General features: G+C 51.1%; 2 protein-coding genes across 8 annotated transcripts in view; one reads left to right on the forward strand and one right to left on the reverse strand.

Annotated features, from left to right (window-relative positions):
• Positions 1 to 3,310, forward strand: part of RALGDS (ral guanine nucleotide dissociation stimulator) — a 125,438-nt gene extending 122,128 nt beyond the window's left edge. For all 5 annotated transcript variants that reach the window (XM_053282226.1, XM_053282225.1, XM_053282223.1 and 2 more), the window contains exon 18: positions 81 to 3,310. In XM_053282226.1, the coding sequence (XP_053138201.1) occupies positions 81 to 256 (176 nt within the window). In that variant the 3' untranslated portion in view covers positions 257 to 3,310. The remainder of the gene's footprint in view (positions 1 to 80) is intronic.
• An 8,604-nt stretch (positions 3,311 to 11,914) lies between these two features.
• Positions 11,915 to 23,216, reverse strand: part of GTF3C5 (general transcription factor IIIC subunit 5) — a 43,648-nt gene continuing 32,346 nt past the window's right edge. For all 3 annotated transcript variants that reach the window (XM_053282574.1, XM_053282573.1, XM_053282572.1), the window contains exons 6-11: positions 21,498 to 21,605; positions 20,005 to 20,122; positions 18,005 to 18,191; positions 16,449 to 16,652; positions 14,310 to 14,507; positions 11,915 to 12,601 (exon numbers count right to left, since the gene is read on the reverse strand). In XM_053282574.1, the coding sequence (XP_053138549.1) occupies positions 12,406 to 12,601; positions 14,310 to 14,507; positions 16,449 to 16,652; positions 18,005 to 18,191; positions 20,005 to 20,122; positions 21,498 to 21,605 (1,011 nt within the window). In that variant the 3' untranslated portion in view covers positions 11,915 to 12,405. The remainder of the gene's footprint in view (positions 12,602 to 14,309; positions 14,508 to 16,448; positions 16,653 to 18,004; positions 18,192 to 20,004; positions 20,123 to 21,497; positions 21,606 to 23,216) is intronic.

Consider the following 23,216-nt stretch of genomic DNA (forward strand, 5'->3'; position numbering starts at 1 on the left):
TTCCGTGGCCGACGCCCAACAGTGTCCCCCTCACGAGGCCCTTCGGCTGACCCCGGCTTTCTGTCCCCCTTCCCTCCTAGAACTGAAGATCCCCGACAACGCGAACGTCTTCTACGCCATGAACTCGGCCGCCAACTACGACTTCGTCCTCAAGAAGAGAGGCTTCTCCAAGGCCGTCAAGGTGAAGCACGGCTCCAGCTCCACGCTGCCCCGGATGAAGCAGAAGGGCCTCAAGATCGCCAAGGGCATCTTCTGACCCCGGTTCCCGCGGGACACTTCCGCGCGCAAGCTCGGCCTGAGGCCAGACTTCTTGCTTCACTCCCGGCCGCCCCTCTGTCTTAACATCGTCCGGTGAGATGCCGTCTGGGCAGCTGGGCGCGAGTCCGGAAGCGCCGGATGAAACCAGGAAGGCGGCGGGATACCGGACCACTGCTCAACTCTCTGTCGGCGGCAGGCTTTCTTTCCCTTCTGTTGGGTCCAGGCCTCTTTTTCTATGCGAAGGATTCACGCTGCAGGATTCACGTTCCCCGCCAGCCTTCCAGGATGCAAGTGCCCAGAAACGCACCGCCGGAATCTGCCTCTCCGCCTTAGGTGCCTTCTGCCTCCGCCGGCCGCACTGGTGCTTCTGAGGCTCCGCTCCCCTTTCCCGACCCTCCGCAGAGCGGCAGCCAGCGAGGTGGAAGGCCATGGCGGTTGGACGGGGGAGAGGAAGGGCAAGCTTGTCCGCCACGGCACCGGATCGGCGCCTCGGGGTTGCCACTGGCCAGAACACCCCAAATCGTCCTCTGGGATGAGCTGGTGTCTTTACTGCAATGCACTTTGGGGAGATGGACTGGAAAAGGGGCATTCCCCCCTCGCCACTCCCATATGGCCACGGAGACGCTGTGGGCATGGCGATGTGGCTTCTCTGGACCCGAGCCGGTTGCCCCACTCGGACGCTTCATTTCCACACGGTTGTGTCTGCTGTTGTTGTTGTCGTTGTGTGTTTTTTAAGGACTCGACTGCACCAAAGATCAACTGGCAGTGTATTTTTCTAGACCAGCCCCTCTGCTGACCCCGTGGCGGCAGGAGTGAAGGGGACCCGTTTCTGTACAGATGCGTTGTAAATAAGGTTTTTGGGGTGGAGTGGCCACACACACACACACACACACACACACCCTCCCTGTGTTTCTGTTGCCTCTTGGGAAAGGGGCGCTCGTGTTTTGCGTTGGGATGGACTGGAAACTCCGGCAATGAATTTAGGGCCTGAGAAACTGTATTATGACGTGATGGGATTTTGTAGAGAATGGGAAAGAACCCCACTGAATTGACTGGTTTGGGGTCCCCACCCCAGTATTTATTGGGTGTATATAGACCCGTTGGATTTGTACATTTTACTAACACTGTTTAAAGTCCATTTTGTGCGGTCACTTTTGTGTGCTCAAGCGTCTCTGGCTGCGTGAATGGGGAAGACAGAATGGCTTCTGCCGGCTGGGAGTTAGAGCTGGGCGGCTGAACCCTGAGTCTGTTGGACTACAACTTCCACCCCCCTCAGTCGCTGTGGATGATGGGAGTTGTAGTCCTGCAGCCTCTGAGGGCACCCTGCTTTAGAGGGGAAATAGTTGCTTCTCGTTTCTTTACCACTAAAAATGGCCAGGCTGAAGGGGTCCTAGATTCTAAATCACTAAACAGAAACACTAACGAAAGGCAGTATGCCTCTTCCCACCTGGATCATCTCTAATCCCTAAATGCAGCTGGCTCTTTGCGTGCATGGCTGGTGAGGTTTTCAGGCTGGTTGTGGATGGCAGCAGCAGTGTGGGGTATGGTATATGCCACTGCCCTTTCCTTTTCAAGCCTTATCCTGAAAAGGTACCGAGTTCGGTTCCTGACACTACAGGACTCCTGTGGACCCGATTATGGTGACGCTGTGGAACCCGGAGGTTTGTAGGGTATCTTAATATCTAGATATCTAACAACTAGATATCTTAAAGGGCAGGACTGGAAGAGGAGCGATCAATATCTGGGTCTTGAGTGTCTGTCCAGTGGCGTTCTCCTGAGGTTTTAATAGTTTCAGGAGGCCAGCTTTCCCCAAACCCTTTTTAATCCTCAGATGTTAAGCGTTCTCTCCCAGGAGCCCGAAGAAGGGGATGCTTGACCTGGATGTGGTTGCAGGCAGGGTGATCTGGAGTCCTTTCAAACAAAAAAGGAGTACCTGGGAAGTAACTGGTTTTACTCTGCATATGAAGGGAGTGCTGTCTCCTTGAAGGCAGGAGTAGGGAGTATTTTCCTCCCCCAGTTATCTGGGTCTCTCTTTCCCTGTGCCCCTTGGGCATTGTCACCTTTTCATGCTATTTCTCTAACTGCGGATAATGTTGGAGGCTTCCTTTGTTGTCTCCTTGGGGCCGATTCTGAGGGTAATGGAATCAGGCACATTACTGCTTTTTTCAAGTTGGTATTATATATACCCACTGGCAGAGAACATCTCCTACTAGAAGGCCATTTTTTTTCAAAAGCCCTTGAATATTATAGTGCAAAATATGTCGGTAACAGAATCAGAATTGGAGCTATTGCTTCTGATTCCGTTACCGCATATGTGTTGCACATTTCAGACACAGTCTATAATACTGAAGAGTTTTGGGTTTGTTTGTTTTTAAAAAAGATGGTCTTGTAGTCGGAGGTGTTCCCTTGCCAGTGGGATATATGTCAACCTGGAAACTTGTTGGTGCCTATAGTCACTGAAAGAATGGCAACGTGCCTGGTTCCGTTACTCTCAGAATTGCCCCATGGAGACTCCAACTAATCGGACCCTGTCCTGTTTAATCTCCTAGGAAGAGGGGAGCCTGTGGCGTTTTATTGCTGGTCATCAGCAAGGATTCTCTCTTTGGATCCGCTACGACGTTCCCCAGCAGGGAGTTGGTGGGTGGAAGGGGAGCAAAAATCCTCGGACGTCAAAGTGGGACACATCTGAGCCACAGGGCTGGCTTTTGAACTGATGCTGTTGCCGGTTGTCTTAAATTCTCTCTCGCTCGCACATTCCTTTTGCATCCTTCCTCTCTCTCTCTCTCACTCTGCGAGCACTTTTCATGACAGGGGAAAGAGCACCCCCTTTGCTCCCCACTCTTCCTTGGGGCGCACGATCAGACTCCACGGCATCCTTGCCCCGATGGGTATGTGAGTGGGGCGTGTGTGTATGTGAGATTTGTGCAGGTGACTCTTTAAGTGCGGTATGTTTTGTAACTTGCCATGAAGTAGCACACTACCTGGTGTGATGTGTATACAGTACAGCGATGTAATTTAACCTTTTCAATAAAACACCAATGTTTTGATACTATCCGTGTGGCTAGGGACCGGTGTCCGTGTGTTGTGTGCTATCGGCGAACGGTTACTGTGGTTAGTAGGGGAAATACATCCGTTGAGGCCGAAAGTACCCCAGAGAAGGCGGCATGATGAAGTGATCGGACCTTGCCTCTTTTTGGTTAGCAGATTGTCCTTCCGCCTTGGCAGAGATCAACCGAGTGCGTGCATCAGAGCGGCGACAGAAAGACCGTAAGACTGCTTGCCTTCAGAGGAGGTGGTCTGTGGCGTCTCTCCGTGAATCACTGCTCTGGATGACTGCTTCTAAGCAGCCCTAGGCAGGAACAGAGGAGTCTGCACAGTGGTCTGGCCACACTGCCAACTCTGGCTGGCAGCAGCTCTCCAAGGTTTCAGGCAGGGGTCTTTCCCAGCCCTTCCTGGAGATGCTGCCAGGGAGTGATCCTGGATGTCGGCGAGCAAAAAACTACTACTGAGCTACAGCCCCCTACACATGGAGAAACTGTGAAGCCCCCTCCCCTATAAGGTCTTTGTTGTGCTTAAACGTCACTGTTTTCAGGTATAAGGATCAGATGTCCTTCCAAAGCAGAAAATACGCATATCGTGGCCTTGTGGTTGCTTGGAGAAATCTGTAGATGGAGATAATTTCTTCTCTCCCTCACAACACTAGAACCAGGGAGTCACCCCATGAAACTGAAGGTTGGGAAATTTAGGCGCAACGAGAGGAAGAACTTTTTCTCCCAGCGTATGATTAATCTGTGGCATTCTCTGCCATGGGATGTGGTGATGGCCACCAGCTTGGATGGCTCTAAAGGGGACTTAGACAAATTCATGGAGGATAGAGCTATCAGTGGCTACTAGTTTGGTGGCTATAGGCCACCTCCAGCCTCAGAGGCAAGATGCCTCTGTATCCCAGTTGCAGGGGAGCAACAGCAGGAGAGAGGGCCTGCCTTCAGCTCTTGCCTGTGGGCTCCACGGAGGCATCTAGTGGGCCACTGGGTGAAACAGGATGCTGGACTAAATGGGCTTCCTTGGGCCTGATCCAGCAGGGCTGTTCTTATGTTCTTATCAATGGGGCCATCTACCTTTTTACTATTGGGCTAGTAAAGCAAAGGTAGGACTTGTAGAATTTATCATCTGGAGAATTTCTTCATTTAAAACCAGTCTCTGGCCACACACTTTTCAGGCCCATGATTGCTGAAATTTTACACTGTACAGAATCTTAGAATGTGAAAGTTGGAGGGAAGCTGGAGCCAGCAGGGGCGTAGCAAGGTTGGAGTGGGCCCAGAGACCAGATTTTAAAATGGGGCCCCCTCTCAAAGTCCAGGGCCTCTGCAGCCCCCAGGCCCCCAAGGATTTAAGTCTGATATTTCAAAATAAGTATGCTGCCTAGAAATACCTAGAAATATGCTGCCTAGAGGCGGGGAGAGAAGGAGCTCTTTGCAGCTGCCCTGCTGCTTCGATTGCCGGCCAGGAGGACTAGCAGGAGAGAGGAGGGCGAACAGGGCAAGTGGCTGAGGGGACCTGGGGCTGGGCAGGGGGCAATGGGGAGTCCTGTGAGGGGTCTCTGGGAAGCCCCCCAAGGCAGAGGGACCCTCAGGCAACCGCCTCCCCTTGCCTAATAGTAGTTACACCCCTGGGTCAAAGGGGCATTGGGTCAAAGGGGCATTGGGTTGAAGGGGCAATGGGTCAAAGGGGCAATGGGTCATTGGGTCAATGGGTCGAAGGGGCATTGGGTCAATGGGGCATTGGGTCGAAGGGGCATTGGGTCAAAGGGGCAATGGGGCAATGGGTCGAAGGGGCATTGGGTCAAAGGGGCAATGGGGCAAAGGGGCATTGGGTCGAAGGGGCAATGGGTCAAAGGGGCATTAGGTCAAAGGGTAAATGGGTCGAAGCGGCAATGGGGCATTGGGTCGAAGGGGCATTGGGTCGAAGGGGCAATGGGGCATTGGGTCAAAGGGGCATTGGGTCGAAGGGGCAATGGGGCATTGGGTCGAAGGGGCATTGGGTCAATGGGTCAATGGGGCATTGGGTCAAAGGGGCAATGGGTCGAAGAGGCAATGGGGCAATGGGTCTAAGGGGCAATGGGTCTAAGGGGCATTGGGTCAAAGGCTCATTGGCTCAAAGGGGCAATGGGGCATTAGGTCAAAGGGGCATTGGGTCGAAGGGTCAATGGGTCAATGGGGCATTAGGTCAAAGGGTAAATGGGTCGAAGCGGCAATGGGGCATTGGGTCGAAGGGGCAATGGGTCGTAGGGGCATTGGGTCAATGGGGCATTGGATCGAAGGGTCAATGGGTCAATGGGTCAATGGGGCATTAGGTCAAAGGGTCAATGGGTCGAAGGGGCAGTGGGTCGTAGGGGCATTGGGTCAAAGGGACAATGGGGCATTGGGTCAAAGGGGCAATGGGTCGAAGGGGCAATGGGGCATTGGGTCAAAGGGGCAATGGGTCGAAGGGGCAATGGGCCGAAGGAGCATTGGGTCAAAGGGGCAATGAGGCAATGGGGTATTGGGTCGAAGGGGCAATGGGTCTTAGGGGCATTGGGTCAATGGGGCATTGGGGCAAAGGGGCATTGGGTCAATGGGGCAATGGGGCAATGGGTCGAAGGGGCAATGGGGCATTGGGGCAATGGGGCATTGGGTCAAAGGGCCAATGGGGCAATGGGTCGAAGGGCCAATGGGGCATTGGGTCAAAGGGGCAATGAGGCAATGGGTCGAAGGGGCATTGGGTCAATGGGTCAAAGGGGCAATGGGGCATTGGGTCGAAGAGGCAATGGGTTGAAGGGGCATTGGGTCAAAGGGGCATTGGGTCAAAGGGGCAATGGGGCATTGTGTCAAAGGGGCATTGGGTCGAAGGGTCAATGGGTCGAAGGGGCAAAGGGGTATTGGGTCAAAGGGGCAATGGGTCAAAGGGGCAATGGGTCGAAGGGGCAATGGGTCAATGGGGCATTAGGTCAAAGGGTCAATGGGTCGAAGGGGCAATGGGGCAATGGGTCGTAGGGGCAATGGGTCAAAGGGGATATGGGGCATTGGGTCAAAGGGTCGAAGGGGCAATGGGTCAATGGGTTGAAGGAGCATTGGGTCAAAGGGGCAATGGGGCATTGGGTCAAAGGGGCAATGGGGCATTGGGTCAAAGGGGCAATGGGGCATTGGGTCAAAGGGGCATTGGGTCAAAGGGGCATTGGGTCAAAGGGGCAATGGGGCATTGGGTCAAAGGGGATATGGGGCAATGGGTCAAAGGGGCAATGGGGCATTGGGTCAAAGGGGCAATTCGTTGAAGGGGCAATGGGGCAATGGGTCAAAGGGTCATTGGGTCGAAGGGGCAATGGGTCAAAGGGGCAATGGGTCAAAGGGGCAATGGGCAGTGGGTCGAAGGGGCAATGGGGCAGTGGGTCGAAGGGGCATTGGGTCAAAGGGGCAATGGGTCAAAGGGGCAATGGGGCATTGGGTCAAAGGGGCAATTCGTTGAAGGGGCAATGGGGCAATGGGTCAAAGGGTCATTGGGTCAAAGGGGCAATGGGTCAAAGGGGCATTGGGTCAAAGGAGCATTGGGTCAATGGGTTGAAGGGGCATTGGGTCAAAGGGGCAATGGGGCATTTGGTCAAAGGGGCAATGGGTCAAAGGGGCATTGGTTCGAAGGGGCATTGGGTCCAAGGGGCAATGGGTCGAAGGGGCAATGGGGCATTGGGTCGAAGGGGCATTGGGTCGAAGGGGCATTGGGTCAAAGGGGCATTGGGTCAAAGGGGCAATGTGGCATTGGGTCAAAGGGGCATTGGGTCAAAGGGGCATTGGGTCAAAGGGGATATGGGTCAATGGGGCAATGGATCAAAGGGGCATTGGGGCAATGGGGCATTGGGGCAATGGGGCATTGGGTCAAAGTGCCAATGGGGCATTGGGTCAAAGGGCCAATGGGTCGAAGAGGCAATGGGTCGAAGGGGCAATGGGGCATTGGGTCAAAGGGGATATGGGGCATTGGGTCAAAGGGGCAATGGGTCAAAGGGGCATTGGGTCAATGGGTCAAAGGGGCAATGGGGCATTGGGTCAAAGGGGCAATGGGTCGAAGGGGCATTGGGTCAAAGAGGCATTGGGTCAAAGGGGCATTGGGTCAAAGGGGCAATGGGTCAAAGGGGCAATGGGTCGAAGGGGCAATGGGGCAATGGGTCGTAGGGGCAATGGGTCGTAGGGGCAATGGGGCATTGGGTCAAAGGGTCAAAGGGGCATTGGGTCGAAGGGGCAATGGGTCGAAGGGGCATTGGGTCAAAGGGGCATTGGGTCAAAGGGGCAATGGGGCATTGGGTCAAAGGGGCAATGGGGCAGTGGTTCGAAGGGGCATTGGGTCAAAGGGGCATTGGGTCAAAGGGGCAATGGGTCAAAGGGGCAATGGGTCAAAGGGTCGAAGGGTCATTGGGTCGAAGGGTCATTGGGTCAATGGGTCAAAGGGGCAATGGGGCATTGGGTCAAAGGGGCAATGGGTCAAAGGGGCAATGGGGCATTGGGTCGAAGGGGCATTGGGTCGAAGGGGCATTGGGTCAAAGGGGCATTGGGTCAAAGGGGCAATGGGGCATTGTGTCAAAGGGGCATTGGGTGGAAGGGTCAATGGGTCAAAGGGGCAAAGGGGTATTGGGTCAAAGGGGCAATGGGTCAAAGGGGCAATGGGTCGAAGGGGCAATGGGTCAATGGGGCATTAGGTCAAAGGGTCAATGGGTCGAAGGGGCAATGGGGCAATGGGTCGTAGGGGCAATGGGTCAAAGGGGATATGGGGCATTGGGTCAAAGGGTCGAAGGGGCAATGGGTCAATGGGTTGAAGGAGCATTGGGTCAAAGGGGCAATGGGTAAAAGGGGCATTGGGTCGAAGGGGCAATGGGGCATTGGGTCAAAGGGGCAATGGGGCATTGGGTCAAAGGGGCAATGGGGCATTGGGTCAAAGGGGCAATGGGGCATTGGGTCAAAGGGGCATTGGGTCAATGGGTCGAAGGGGCATTGGGTCAAAGGGGCAATGGGGCATTGGGTCAAAGGGGCAATTCGTTGAAGGGGCAATGGGGCAATGGGTCAAAGGGTCATTGGGTCGAAGGGGCAATGGGTCAAAGGGGCAATGGGTCAAAGGGGCAATGGGCAGTGGGTCGAAGGGGCAATGGGGCAGTGGGTCGAAGGGGCATTGGGTCAAAGGGGCAATGGGTCAAAGGGGCAATGGGGCATTGGGTCAAAGGGGCAATTCGTTGAAGGGGCAATGGGGCAATGGGTCAAAGGGTCATTGGGTCAAAGGGGCAATGGGTCAAAGGAGCATTGGGTCAATGGGTTGAAGGGGCATTGGGTCAAAGGGGCAATGGGGCATTTGGTCAAAGGGGCAATGGGTCAAAGGGGCATTGGTTCGAAGGGGCATTGGGTCCAAGGGGCAATGGGTCGAAGGGGCAATGGGGCATTGGGTCGAAGGGGCATTGGGTCGAAGGGGCATTGGGTCGAAGGGGCATTGGGTCAAAGGGGCATTGGGTCAAAGGGGCAATGTGGCATTGGGTCAAAGGGGCATTGGGTCAAAGGGGATATGGGTCAATGGGGCAATGGATCAAAGGGGCATTGGGGCAATGGGGCATTGGGGCAATGGGGCATTGGGTCAAAGTGCCAATGGGGCATTGGGTCAAAGGGCCAATGGGTCGAAGAGGCAATGGGTCGAAGGGGCAATGGGGCATTGGGTCAAAGGGGATATGGGGCATTGGGTCAAAGGGGCAATGGGGCATTGGGTCAAAGGGGCAATGGGGCAGTGGTTCGAAGGGGCATTGGGTCAAAGGGGCATTGGGTCAAAGGGGCAATGGGGCATTGGGTCAAAGGGGCAATGGGTCAAAGGGGCAATGGGTCAAAGGGTTGAAGGGTCATTGGGTCAATGGGGCATTGGGTCAATGGGGCATTGGGTCAAAGTGCCAATGGGGCATTGGGTCAAAGGGCCAATGGGTCGAAGAGGCAATGGGTCGAAGGGGCAATGGGGCATTGGGTCAAAGGGGATATGGGGCATTGGGTCAAAGGGGCAATGGGGCATTGGGTCAAAGGGGCAATGGGTCGAAGGGGCATTGGGTCAAAGGGGCATTGGGTCAAAGGGGCATTGGGTCAAAGGGGCAATGGGGCATTGTGTCAAAGGGGCATTGGGTGGAAGGGTCAATGGGTCGAAGGGGCAAAGGGGTATTGGGTCAAAGGGGCAATGGGTCAAAGGGGCAATGGGTCAAAGGGGCAATGGGTCGAAGGGGCAATGGGTCAATGGGGCATTAGGTCAAAGGGTCAATGGGTCGAAGGGGCAATGGGTCGAAGGGGCATTGGGTCGAAGGGGCAATGGGGCATTGGGTCAAAGGGGCATTGGGTCGAAGGGGCATTGGGTCGAAGGGGCAATGGGGCATTGTGTCAAAGGGGCATTGGGTGGAAGGGTCAATGGGTCGAAGGGGCAAAGGGGTATTGGGTCAAAGGGGCAATGGGTCAAAGGGGCAATGGGTCAATGGGGCATTAGGTCAAAGGGTCAATGGGTCGAAGGGGCAATGGGGCAATGGGTCGTAGGGGCAATGGGTCAAAGGGTCAATGGGGCATTGGGTCAAAGGGGATATGGGGCATTGGGTCAAAGGGTCAAAGGGGCATTGGGTCGAAGGGGCATTGGGTCAAAGGGGCAATACGTCAAAGGGGCAATGGGGCAGTGGTTCAAAGGGGCATTGGGTCAAAGGGGCAATGGGGCAGTGGGTCGAAGGGGCATTGGGTCAAAGGGGCAATGGGGCAGTGGGTCGAAGGGGCATTGGGTCAAAGGGGCATTGGGTCAAAGGGGCAATGGGTCAAAGGGGCATTGGGTCAAAGGGGCATTGGGTCAAAGGGGCATTGGGTCAATGGGGCATTGGGTCAATGGGGCATTGGGTCAATGGGGCATTGGGTCAATGGGGCATTGGGTCAATGGGGCATTGGGTCAATGGGGCATTGGGTCAATGGGGCATTGGGTCAATGGGGCATTGGGTCAATGGGGCATTGGGTCAATGGGGCATTGGGTCAATGGGGCATTGGGTCAAAGGTTTTTGAACCATTGGTTCAGCTAGGTTTTTTTTAATTCCCCTTAGCACTTCTACTTACCTGCTCCTCTTTATATTCTTTCTTTTCTTTTGCCAGGGTTTGTTCCATTCTGTCCTCTTCATTTGGGCTGGACTTCACTGTGCGGTCTACGGGTGGGTCACAAACCCAGCTCCCTAAGCCCCTTACCATCGAATCACCCCCTACTAGGAGGCCCCCAATCCCCAGAGGAGTATCCTCTCCACGAAGTTACGGGGCAAACCTGGCCCTCAGCTGGGGATGATGGGAATTGTAATTCAACAACCTCTGGAGGGCCAACACGGCCCATCTCTGTAACGGGTCTAGAATATAGCATGCGATTGGAATGAAGGTGGCTTCTTTCACACTTGTGCAAGGAACCACAACTGCTGAGGTTTCTTCTTCTGCACCTCAGAGGTAGAGAAATCCTCTCCTGCCGTGTAGGCCTTCCAGTATGCCTCTGCCCAACTTTAAACAGAATGATCTGTGATCACTTGGATAACAGACAACTGAATGCAGCATGGGATGTTGACGGCCCTGCTCACTACCACCAAGAGCAGGCATTCAAAAATAAACAGGGTAAGTCATTTCGGCACACTCTCAAAACAGGAAAAGTTACCCGAAACCACAGCTTAAGCCTCTTACTTTCCTGACTGTAGCTTTCATTTGAAGGTCCTCTTCTTCCTCCCCACACCGCCGCCGGATCTGTATTTCAACCACATCCTCCGTGTGAAGAGTCCCGGCTGCTGTGGGTTGCAGTTGAATGCAAGCCCGGACTCAGAGGCGGTGGCTGGCTGCTGCTAGTCTCTCTGCTCCAAAGAGCTAATCATTGAATTATATTCTCGAAGTTGAGTTGTCAGAGGTTGTTGGAATACAAACTTGAATCTGGTAAACTCTGAATACACCAGGATACATTAGTATAGAAGAGCTGCATTCCACTCTATTTTGGTATTCTAGCATATTTAGAATATACAGGCTACTGTAGACTACCCCTGTATTCTGGTATATTTTAACTACATTAGAATACAATAGGCATATTCCACTTGAAATCCTGAGCTTTTGACCCCTGGTATATTCTAACTACATTCGAATACACCAGGCTGCACAAGAATACACAGTGTTGAAATGCCAGCCAGGGCTCAGAGGAGCGGCTATTGTGGCTAACTGATGCTTGTTGCCTTGCAGTGAAGAAGCCAACTGTCTTAATCCAGGAGTTCTCTAAACTGGGTCTCCAAGTGATGTTCGGCTACAGCTCACTGGTTGCTGGCATAGACTTGATTGAAGACGCCTCGCAAGATTTTTCTCTAAAGAAGCCCATACAAATTTCCATTTCTTATTGTCAGTGAACTGTCAACTTCACTGTCAACTTGACGTTGGGATAGACTACAATCCCCATCATCCCCTGACAGAAGCTGGAGACCCAGTTTAGGAAACCCTGGCTTAATTACCTCCTCCCTTGCCAGGTGTGAGCTTTGAGACCCTTCTGCTGCCTGTCTTGCGGGAACAGAATAGCCTTGCCTGTAAATTCACCAACAGTTACAAGTATCTGCAGTAGTCATTTGGGACACAAGAGCCTGAAATTTCAGGAACCAACACCGCAATTTATTTGAAAAAAACCATCAGATTGTCTGGAGGGAACCCACTGGTCACAAACCAGGAGGCGTGGTGGTTTCCATTCGCACATGAGAGTTAAAGAAGCGCTACAGAAAACATGGCCAGAGCACAGGAATTCTTGATGGGAAAACCAGAGAGTCTGTGGGGCAGAGAGGGGCAGAGCAGGAACGGGAAATCCAGCATCTACTCCCTGCCCCCCTGCTTTGCCAGCAGGCACTCTGGGGCCCTGCCTAACCCGCCTCACAGGCGAGCTGAGAGTATCAAGTACACGGCGGACTGTGTTTACCCCACCCTGACCTCCTTGGAGAAGAGTTGGGATTAAAATACAAGATCTACTGTAGCAGAGAAGCTTGGAAGGGAAGAGAAGATGCATCCCGTCACCGCAAGTGTCCAGATCATTTTAATTCATTTGCCTTTTCGTTTGGTCCAACGGGTTCTGCTGCTCCTCCCTTGGGTTCTACTCGAGGTCCAGAGTGACAGGGACGTCCGGCAGGCTGAGATAGGTCGTGGTCCAGAACTGGACGTAAGGAACCCGGAGACCCTGCTTGACCGAATCGTAGTTGATGGCGTCGTTGATCTCCAGGTAGTAGCCGTGCTGGGAGTCGTAGGGGACCCAGGCTATGGGCACAGATGACTCGCCTTTGTTGGGATCACTGGGAGGGAGAAAACACATACACACACTCAGAGGTAGCCTTGTGACCCATCAGAACCAGCCTAAAGGCAAATGGCTCACCAGGGAACCCTGCAGAACATCCACCGTGTGCTCTTTCACCAACTAGGTCTGCTGACATTTCTCGTGGGTGTTGTAGCACAGCAACGTCTGCTGTGCCACAAGTTGGGAACCCCAGGAATTGGGGCCAGAAACAACATGGGGCATCTTTGCTGGTGCCAGGTGTGCCCACCTCACCCTCTTAATTTGGGCCACTAAGACCAAGTGAAAGTGAGAGTGCCTGGCGGGCAAGGTGGGAAGCAAGCACAACGGGTGATATTACACGACAGCAGCATTACTGATCAAGTGGCACATCTGCTAAGGCCTCAGCCTTATGTTCCAATTTCCAGGCTTTGTGAAGCCGGAGAGAGAACTCTTACACTGGCAAGTTGTCGTGTTCCAGAGCACTCTAGAACCTGCAGTCAGCCTAGAGCCCGCACCCTTGCCTGTGGGCTCATGTTACTGATTAAACTCACACACGGCCAGTTAGGGTAAGAAGAACCTGAGGCATCTGTGTGAAACAGACTAGCTGGCCTTCTGTTCTTGAGCAAGTCCTTGTGTTCCGGAGCACTCCAGAACCCCAGCAAGAATACAACAAATATATATATATACTGCTTTTCAACAAATGTTCCCAAAATAGTTTACATAGATACAAATACATAAATTAAATTAAATGGCTGCCTGTCCCCAAAGGTTTCACAATCTAAAAAAGAAACTTAAGACAGACACCAGCAACAGCCACTGGAGGGGTGCTGTGCCGGGGATGGATACGGCCAGTTGCTCTCCCCCTGAGAAATGAAGAGAATCATCACTGTTCTCTATGCCTATGTCCAGTTCAGCCAGCAGCATCTCCAACATAGGGCTGGGAAAGATTCCTGCCTGCAACCTGGGAGATGCTGCTGCCGGTCAGAGTAGACAACACTGAGCCAGATGGACCAAGGGTCTGACTCAGTAGGCGGCAGCCTCCTCTGTAAGACTGGCTCCACCACTTTAAAATGACAGACACGCATGACAGCAAATCAAATGCTGACAGAGCTTCAAAGGGCTGACCACTTTCATTCTTTCTAAAAGCACTGCCTGAAAATCTATGCATTCATCCCGTCACCTCTTGCCTTGATAATTTTTTTAAAAAGGAAAAACAAAACTGATATTTCAGAGATTCAGTCTAATTGCCACAATTCACAGGACTGGTCGCTGGAGAGGAAAGAGTCCATTTAGGCTGAACCCAGTCGGGGGGGGGGGGGGCGGTCTTGCGATGTTGCTACTAACACTCCGCTTCTTCTAGGGCAGGAGTGGCTGTTGATGAACTACAACACGCATCCTCCCCAGCGCTGTGGATGATGGGAGTTGTAGTTCAACACCGGCTGGAGAGCCAGGGTGGCCTACCCCTATTCTAGGGCAAGGATTCTCAACGCCGGGTCCCCAGATCTCATTGGACTTCAACTCCCATCATCCTAGTGGCCTTTGGTTGGGGATGATGGGAGTTGAAGTCCAATCGCATCTGGGGACCCAAACGGGAAGAAACCCTGCTCTCGGGCATCTAGAGGAACGAGCCTTCGGGGTTCTAATAAGGCCCAACAGCCGCACGGCCTGTTCTTGGGGAGCTTATGGGGAGGAAGGAGGCACCAGAGGAGGGTTTGGAGGCCTCTTACCCGGTCCTGGCGAAGTTGGTCCAGTACGCAATCATGGCCTTGGACACGGTCCTGTGCTTCGCCTTGTAGCCCAGCGGCGTGGCAAACGGCTTCCCAAAGACATACTGCAGGTCGTCGGCATGATCCGCCCCGACCCAGCTGGGGTAGACCGGCATGCGAGATGGCTGGGAGAAGACGTAGCTGTAGGTCTTGCCGCTCCTGGACAGAGAGAGGAGAAGCTGGTCTGGTGGCAGCAAGCATGACTTGTCCCCTTAGCTAAGCAGGGTCTGCCCTGGTTTGCATTTGAATGGGAGACGCGAAGTGTGAGCACTGCAAGAGATTCCCCTTAGGGGATGGAGCCGCTCTGGGAAGAGCAGAAGAAGGTTCCCAGTTCCCTCCCGGGCAGCATCTCCAAGATAGAGCGGAGAGAGATTCCTGCCTGCAACCTGGGAGAAGCCGCTGCCAGCCTGGGCAGACAATACTGAGCTAGATGGACCAAAGGTCTGACTCAGTATACAGCAGCTTCCAATGTTCCCATGACCCTCACCCCAACAGTGGGGGTAACATGAGAAGATGGTGCCACTTTCAAAATCTAACGGAGAATTTTTTTTTTAAAAGGTCAGTCCAATGTGTAAATAGAACTAAAATTCAAGTGGAGAATCACTGCAGTTGATTTCTTAGGGCACTCCCAGATGGGGTGTTCTTTTTTGAAAATCCACATGGCGTCTTTTTCCAAACCAATTTAAAGCAGCCACCATTATTACCAGTACAATATAACCCTGCCTAGTCCTACGTTGTCATACTTTATGGGAAGATCACCCATCACCTATGAGCCACCTGGTCTCTCCCCCACCAAGTAGACATAGCCCTGTATTAATGCAGAAACTCCAATTGCAAGCCCGCCCCCCCCCCGCCCCGCAAAAAAACATGCTTTTTTCTGCAACAGAAATGTTGCACTTCCACATGTGGCTGAAGCAGTTTCCAGATGGTAAAAAAGCGTGGGATGTTCAAAGCTTTCACACAAATTCCAAGTGCAATCTTACCCCCCACCCGACACACATACTCCAGGAGGCAGGAATAAGAATATTTATTTGATTCTCTGCTGCTGCTCCTTATAATCTTTATTGCTTTTATGCTTTGTGTTTTAAATTTTTTAATCAGATTTGTTTTATATCCCACCCCAACTTAATATTTTAATTGTGTCTTTTTTACCATCTTGTGTTAAATTTTTTTTTTTGCTGTAAACCGCCTTGGGATTGCTTTAATGAAAGGCGGTATATAAATTTAACAATAAATAAATAAGACAAATCGAAGAACCCTTAAATAGGCCCGCTGTGGGTGGTCCCTCTCGGTTCCTTTAAACAGCTCTAGCCCCAAGGAGGAAAAACGAAAAGGCAGGGAGAAAGAAACACATATTTACAGTGCAAGGGCTACACTGTCCTCACGAACAACATACAACTGCAGGAATCAGAAAAACAGCAGACATTACGAAGGGGTTGCACAAAAGCAAAGAACCCACCGGTGTGAAGAGCCAGCATAGCGTAGTGGTTAGAGTGTTGGACTAGGACCAGGAAGACCTGAGTTCAAATCCCCATTCAGCCATGAAACTCACTGGGTGACTCTGCGCCAGTCATGAATCATTCAGCCTAACCTACCTCGCAGGGTTGTTGCAAGGATAAAGATAACCATGTACACCGCTCTGGGCTCTAAATAAATAAGTAGGCCAAGCGACGGAGCTATAGGCAATTGTGACTTCCTGGAGCAAAGTCAGGAAAAGAACGGAGAGGAACCGCCCACAGGGGGCCTATTTCAGGGTTCTTCAATTTGTCTTACTCCTGCCTCTTGGAGCATGGGGGTGAGGAGTGTAACCCACATTGGGTGACCTCCTACACCAGCCGAGAAAAGGAGCCTGCGTAGCTCCTGAAATTGGGTCGGCGATTGTGTGTAATCCACGTTGGGTGACCTCCTACACCAGCCGAGAAAAGGAGCCTGCGTAGCTCCTGAAACTGGGTCGGCGATTGTGTGGACCAGCCTTCCAACCCGACCCAAACGTTCTCAGCTTCAAGCAAGGAGCCCTCAGAGACACCGAGGAGCTCAGCCACCCCCAACAGACCCCAGGGGGGACACTCACTCGCACCCAAACCCGCCCAGGACTCTTACTTGGCGTGTTGGTGGTGGAGGTCGAGCGCCCGCTGGGTAGGCACCAAAAAGATGTAGTCAGTCTCCGCGTCCAGCACGGTCCTTTTCACGACCTCCTGGTCTACGGTGTCACTCCAGACCTTGGTGTACAGGGCAAAGGCCTCGCTGGCGGCAGCCACGCCTTTCTGCACCGTCAGCCCCTGAATGATGTGATAGACCTCCTCCCTGTGAAGTAAGAAAAAACACTTTTATTGGTGCCGAGCAGTCAAGGAAGAGGCCAGCGGACCCCGCAAGAGAAGCATCTGCCCCTGACCTAGGTCAGTGGGAGAACATTTGCTGGGCATGCAGAAGGCCCCAGGTTCAACCCCTGGCAGCATCTCCAGGCAGAGTTGGGAAGGCCTGAAAACATGGAGAGCTGCTGCCGGTCAGTGTGGGCAAGCCCGAGCAGGTTAGACCGAGGGTTTGACTCTGTATAAGGCCACTTCTTATGTTCCTCTGTTTTGCGGATGGAGCGGTAGCTCAGTGGTAAAGGGCTGAGAGTCTGCTTTGCAGGCAAAAGGTCCCAAGTTCAATCCCTGGCAGCATCTCCAGGTAGGGCTGGGAAAGATGCCCACCTGAAATCAAGGAGGGCCGCTGCCAGTCCGTGCCACAAAGACTGAGCTGGATGGATCAAGGGTCTGACTCGGTAGAAGGCAACTTCCTATTCCTATGTAACATCCTGTTTCCTTTGCTGGTAGTTTCCATCTGTTATGCTAGTACCTCCAATCAGATGCTGGTTACATAGGAAGCTGCCATATACTGAGTCAGTCCATCTAGCTCAGTATTGTCTTCACAGACTGGCAGCAGCTTCTCCATGGTTGCAGGCAGGAATCTCTCTCAGCCCTATCTTGGAGATGCTGCCAGGGAGGGAACTTGGAACCTAGATGCTCTACCTAGAGCAGCTCCATCCCCTGAGGGGAAGATCTCACAGTGCTCACACTTCTAGTCTCCCATTCATATGCAAACCAGGGCAGATCCTGCTTAGCTTAAGGGGACAAGTCATGCTGGCTACCACAAGACCAGCTCTCCTCTCTTTGGTGACCTCCGGGCTAGGGTGAGCAGACCTCAGGAAGTCAGTTCTACAGATGTGGCATATCTAGAGTAGTCTAGTCTAGGCACCACGGTTATATTTCTAGGTGCCAAGGTTCCCTTACACCTGGGATTCATTTAGCCCTGCTGAAGAACTGGTTGTAAGGGCTTGTGAACACGTGGGGCTTTCTAGGTTAGAAAAAAGAAGACTGCGGAAAAGCATGGTAGGGAACTTGGAACCTTCTGCTCTTCCCAGAGCAGCCCCATCCCCTAAGGGGAATATCTTCCAGTGCTCACACATGTAGTCACCCATCCAAATGCAAGCCAGGGCAGTCCCTGCTTAGCAAAAGGGGGGCAATTCACACTTGCTGCCACAAGACCAGCTCTCCTCCACGTGGGCTCTGCAGTTTTCAGCCACGACTTGCTGTGGTTCCCTACACCCTAGGTCAAGGCCCGCCTCTCTCCCCTGCACCCCACGGCCCGCCCGTATCATGAATGGGCCCACTTACTTGGTGACCTTGACAAGTGGGCGGTTGAGGGCGGGCAGGTCGATCCCAGCGAAGAAATGCCCGTCCATATTGTTCACCCCGGCAATGTAGTCGATGTCTGCGGCATTGTCGAAGAGCTTCTCGGGGACATCTGGGATGAAGTCTCCATCAACCACGGGGGAGAAGGCGAGATAGTGGACCAGGGGGTCTGCAGGGGAGGAGGCAGAGAGGAAATCCGTCACAGCACTGGACAACAGCAAGAGAGCAGCCGACGACCGGGAATCTGCAAGCAACGGCTACTGAACTGTCCATTTCTAGTCCTAATTTTCTACAGAGCAAACCTATAAATAAAGGGTGTGCAGGTAACTCGTAAAGGAGAGGAGATCTGGTCTAGGAGAGGAGAGCTGGTCTGGTGGTAGCAAGCATGACTTGTCCTCTTAGCTAAGCAGGGTCTGCCCTGGTTTGCATTTTGATGGGAGACTTGATGTGTGAGTACTGTAAGATATTCCCCCCTCAGGGGAATGGAGCCGCTCTTGGAAGAGCATCTAGGTTCCAAGTTCCCTCCCTGGCAGCATCTCCAAGAGAGGGCGGAGAGAGATTCCTGCCTGCAACCTTGGAGAAGCCGCTGCCAGTCTGGGTAGACAATACTGAGCTAGATAGACCAATGGTCTGACTCAGTATATGGCAGTTTCCTATGTTTCCTATCCGCTAAAGCTCAATGCTGGAAGAATCAGGACAGAGAAAAAGAAGTACTTCTTTTACACAACCAGTATTCCCTCCTTGGCGTCTCCAAGATCGGGCTGAGAGAGACTCCTGCCTGCAACCTTGGAGAAGCCGCTGCCAGTCTGTGTTGACAATACTGAGCTAGATGGACCAAGGGTCTGACTCAGTATATGGCAGCTTCCCATGTTCCTATGTAAATACCAGTCACATGGATGCTTCCTATTTCATAGAGTCTCCCTCCTCGTGGAGACTGGCCAGAGTCAGAGGCTGGGGTGGCAAAAGGCCGCCTTTTAAAATTCAGAGCTGGAATGGGAGGGGCTCGGATGAAGCCCGGAAGGGCCAGAGGAGAGGAAGGGGAGGCTCTGGATATTTGAGCCCTTCTGGATATGGGTTCTACCAGCCAAGTCCCCAGGCCTTTGGCTTGAAAAGAGCTTCATTCACTCAGAGCACCGTTACTGGGGAAATCAGCCCTCCAATGTCTGTTTTCTAGACCAAGCGATCAAGCTTGGGAGCGCAGGGCAGGGTGGAGGAACGAAGAGGACAGGCAGCTTGTTTCGGGTGGAGGGTCACTGCAAGCCTCTCGAGCAATCTGGAGTCAGCCTCGGGTTAGAGAGAGGCTTAGGAACAGAGGAAGCCGCCTTCTACTGAGTCAGACCCTGGGTCCATCTAGCTCAGCATTGTCTACCCAGGCTGGCAGCAGCTTCTCCAAGGTTGCAGGCAGGAATCGCTCTCAGCTCTATCTTGGAGATGCTGCCAGGGAGGGAACTTGAACCTTCTGCATACAAACATTTGCAGATGCTCTTCCCAGAGTGGCCCCATCCCCCCAGGGGAATATCTTCCAATGCTCACACATTGAGTCTCCCATTCAAATGCAACCAGGATGGACCCTGCTTAGCAAAGGGGACAATTCATGTCTACAACCACACTTGGAATAATAATAATAATAATAATAATAATAATAATAATAATAATAATAATAACAATAATAATAATATTTATATACCACTTTTCCAAAAAGGTTTGCAAAGCAGTTTTTATAGGAAAATATATAATAAATAAATAAGACGATTCCCAGTGCCAAAAGGCTCAAACAGTCTAAAAAGAAATATAAAATAGACAGCCACTGGAGGGATGCTGTGCTGGGGTTGGAGAAGGCCAGTTGCTCTCCCCCTGTTAAATATAAGAGAATCACCACTTTGAAAGGTGCCTCTCTGTTCAGTTAACAGTAGTGTACTGGAGGGGAGGGGTAAAGATATATGAGAGAGAGAGAGAAACTCCCCACTCCAAGTCCAGCTTACATGGCAAGTTGAGCACCTCCAGATGGTAGGCAAGAGTCAGAGCTTTGGGGTCGGTGATCCGCAGGCAGTTGGCCAGAGCCGTCGTGTTGTCTGTGGGGCAACCCACATGTTGGGCGACCTGCAAGGCATCAATGGGAAGGCTTTGAGGGCTAAGAGCAATAGAATATTTTTACCCACTTTTTCTTAGAGGGGAGACATGGATACAAATGCTGGAGCAATCCCATTTAAGCCTAGGGCCCAGTGCAATTTGACAGAAGCACAGAATTCCCCACTTGGTACAGAATTCAGGTTTCTGAGACTCTCACTTTTTAATTTTTTTTAAAAAAGTTTCTAGTCCTTAAGGTAGCAAATACATAGCGCAAAGAATATGGGCAACACTTGTTGACAGTTCAGAAGCCAGCAGAGTTGCTGAATAAGATTTCCAGGGACCGGGGGGGAAGGGGGTGGCCATTACGGTTCTAGTCCCCAATATGGACTAGAACCTTATTTTATTCTGTTTATTTGTGTAAACAGAACGAAATAGGCAGAAAGGTGACAACATTTTGTAATGCCGAATACAGAAAAGTTATTCAAATGTACATTGTTTTTACAAGTTCGTTTATTTATTTGGCATATATTTGTTTTTCTTGGGCAGAATCTGGATTGCCTAGGAACAGAGTTTTTAAAAAGCGAATGCAATCCTGAGCTACATCATCAGATGCATCATCAGGGCCCAAATCACAAGAAGCAAAAGCGCCACTCTTTTCTGTGCTGAGTAGACCTAACTTCGAATACTGCATCCAATTCTGGGCACTACATTTAAAGAAAGACGTTGAGAAACTGGAACAGGTTCAACAGTGGGCCGCCAAGACGGCGAGGGGTCTGGAAACCAAGTTCTGTGAGGAATGGAGCTAGGGATGTCTAGCCTGGAGAAGAAAAGGCGAAGGGGTGATTTGAGAGGCATTTTCAAATATCTCAAGGACTGCCACAGAATAGGGATGGCGTTTGAATCAAACTTGAATTGATTCAAAACCATTGAACAGAGTGGAGATTCGTCTGAAATGATTCCGATTCAAATCCATCAAAGTCGAATCACATTCGGGCGAATTCGACCAAATTCAACTTTGGGCAAATCTGAATCGATTCATGCAAATTCCGTGCACATCCCTACCACAGAGAAGGAGGAGCAGATTCGTTCCCTGCTGTTCCTGGACTAGCACCAATGGGTTGCAGTTACAAGGAAGCCGATTCCGGCTAGACGTTAGGAGGAATTTCCTACAGAAGAGCTGTTGGACAGTGGAACAGTCTGCCTCATGCAGGGGTCTTCTTTAGAGGTTTTCAAAGAGAGGCTGAGTGGGCATTGGTTAGGAATGCTGTAGCAGAGTCCTACACCGAGGAGGAGGCTGGATAGAAAACGTCCAAGGTCCCGTCCAACTCTAATGCTTCTATTGGGCACAAGCCAAGACTCACACAGCACTTCAGGAGTTTGCCCCCTTATTTTGATGCCACTTTACCTTGGTTGCCCAGTAGAGGGGATTCTTCTGAATGGCCCAGGTGCACAGGCTGACTCCACTCTGGCTGATGGCCCGCTTGATCAGTCCTTTGTTGTAGGGCGACAGGGTCTATGGGGCAGGAAAAGCAGACCCAAAAATCATCATCATCATCATCATGATCATCTCAATAATAATCTCAATAATAATAATCTCAAAAACCTGAATGCCATCTAACAGAAAAGCAATAAGAACTAAAGCAAAAAATAACTGAGCACATGAACCAAACAACCACTAGGGTTCGACTTCCAGCAACAAAAACAGTTGCCAAAAAAAACAACTTGCTCAGGCATTTAAAAGATGTAAATGCTGCACTTGCAGAAACAACAACCAATCATTTGCAAGAAACAAACCAACTAATGTACAGTGCAGCAACAATAACAACACAAGAGGTCAGATATAAGATCAGAGGACCTGTTAAAAAAGAAAGTAGCACATCACCTAAATGGAAGATTAGCCAGGCTTAGATCAGATGCTCGTAAATTGAAAGATATGAAAGACAAGAAGCTGAAGAATGAAAACACCAAACAGTATCTGATCCAAAAATACCATCTAGATTCAAGGAAAATTGGAGAAGTCCTGGAAATAATAATAACAGCAGTGTCAAAGAAGATTAGCAGATACGAAGCCAGAATCACACAACACAGGCAGAATCTCCAATTCCAGTCAAATCAGAAACGTTTCTACCAAAGCATAGGAGGAAAAACTGCAAGAAACATAGAAACACCAAATAAAGAAGGAACAGTGCAATTCTTGGAAGAATTATGGGACAATTCAATAGATTATAATAAAAAAGCAGGCTGGGTAAAAGAGGTCAAAAATGTAACCAACAAATGCAAGATCTAATAAGAACAACAGAATTAATAAGTGAAAAAGCAGAGAAAATTAAAAATTGGACTGCACCAGGCGACGATGAACTGCATGGCTTTTGGCTTAAACACCTAACAAGCCTTCATAAACAACTATCAAAACAGTTCAATCACATTTTGCAAGGAGGTGATATTGAACAATGGTTAACAACTGGCAAAACTCATCTCATCATGAAAGACCCAGCAAAAGGTGCAGTTCCAAGTAATTATAGACCGATAACCTGCCCACCAACCATGTTCAAATTATTAACTGGAATAATAGCAGATGAAGTAATGCAACACTTATTAACTAATAAGCAGCTTCCAGGTGAACAGAAAGGAAATTGCCCAAACACCAGAGGCACAAAGACCAGCTGCTGACTGACAAAATGATTTTAGAAAATTGCAAGAGAAGAAAAACCAATCTAAGTGTTGAATGGATTGACTACAAGAAGGCCTTCGACTCATTGCCTCATACATGGATACTAAAATGTTTAGAAACAACTGGTTTCAGCAAAAACATTCAGATATTTATTTTAAAAGCAATGAGCATGTGCAGTACACAATCAATGGTGAGACACTTGGACAGGTTAGCATTAGAAGAGGCATTTTCCAAGGGGACTCACTATCCCCTCTGATGTTTGTAATCGCCATGACCCCACTTTCACAAATACTAAACAAAACAGGCCTCGGATACCAAACATCTAAAACATCAAGTCAAATCAACCATCTGCTGTACATGGACGATCTGAAGTTGTATGGAAAGTCCCAGTCAGAAATCGAATCACTGCTAAACACTGTCTGTATATTCAGTAGCGATATAGCAATGGAGTTT

The sequence above is a fragment of the Hemicordylus capensis genome, chromosome 17 (assembly GCF_027244095.1).
Source record: "Hemicordylus capensis ecotype Gifberg chromosome 17, rHemCap1.1.pri, whole genome shotgun sequence".
NCBI lineage: Eukaryota > Metazoa > Chordata > Lepidosauria > Squamata > Cordylidae > Hemicordylus > Hemicordylus capensis.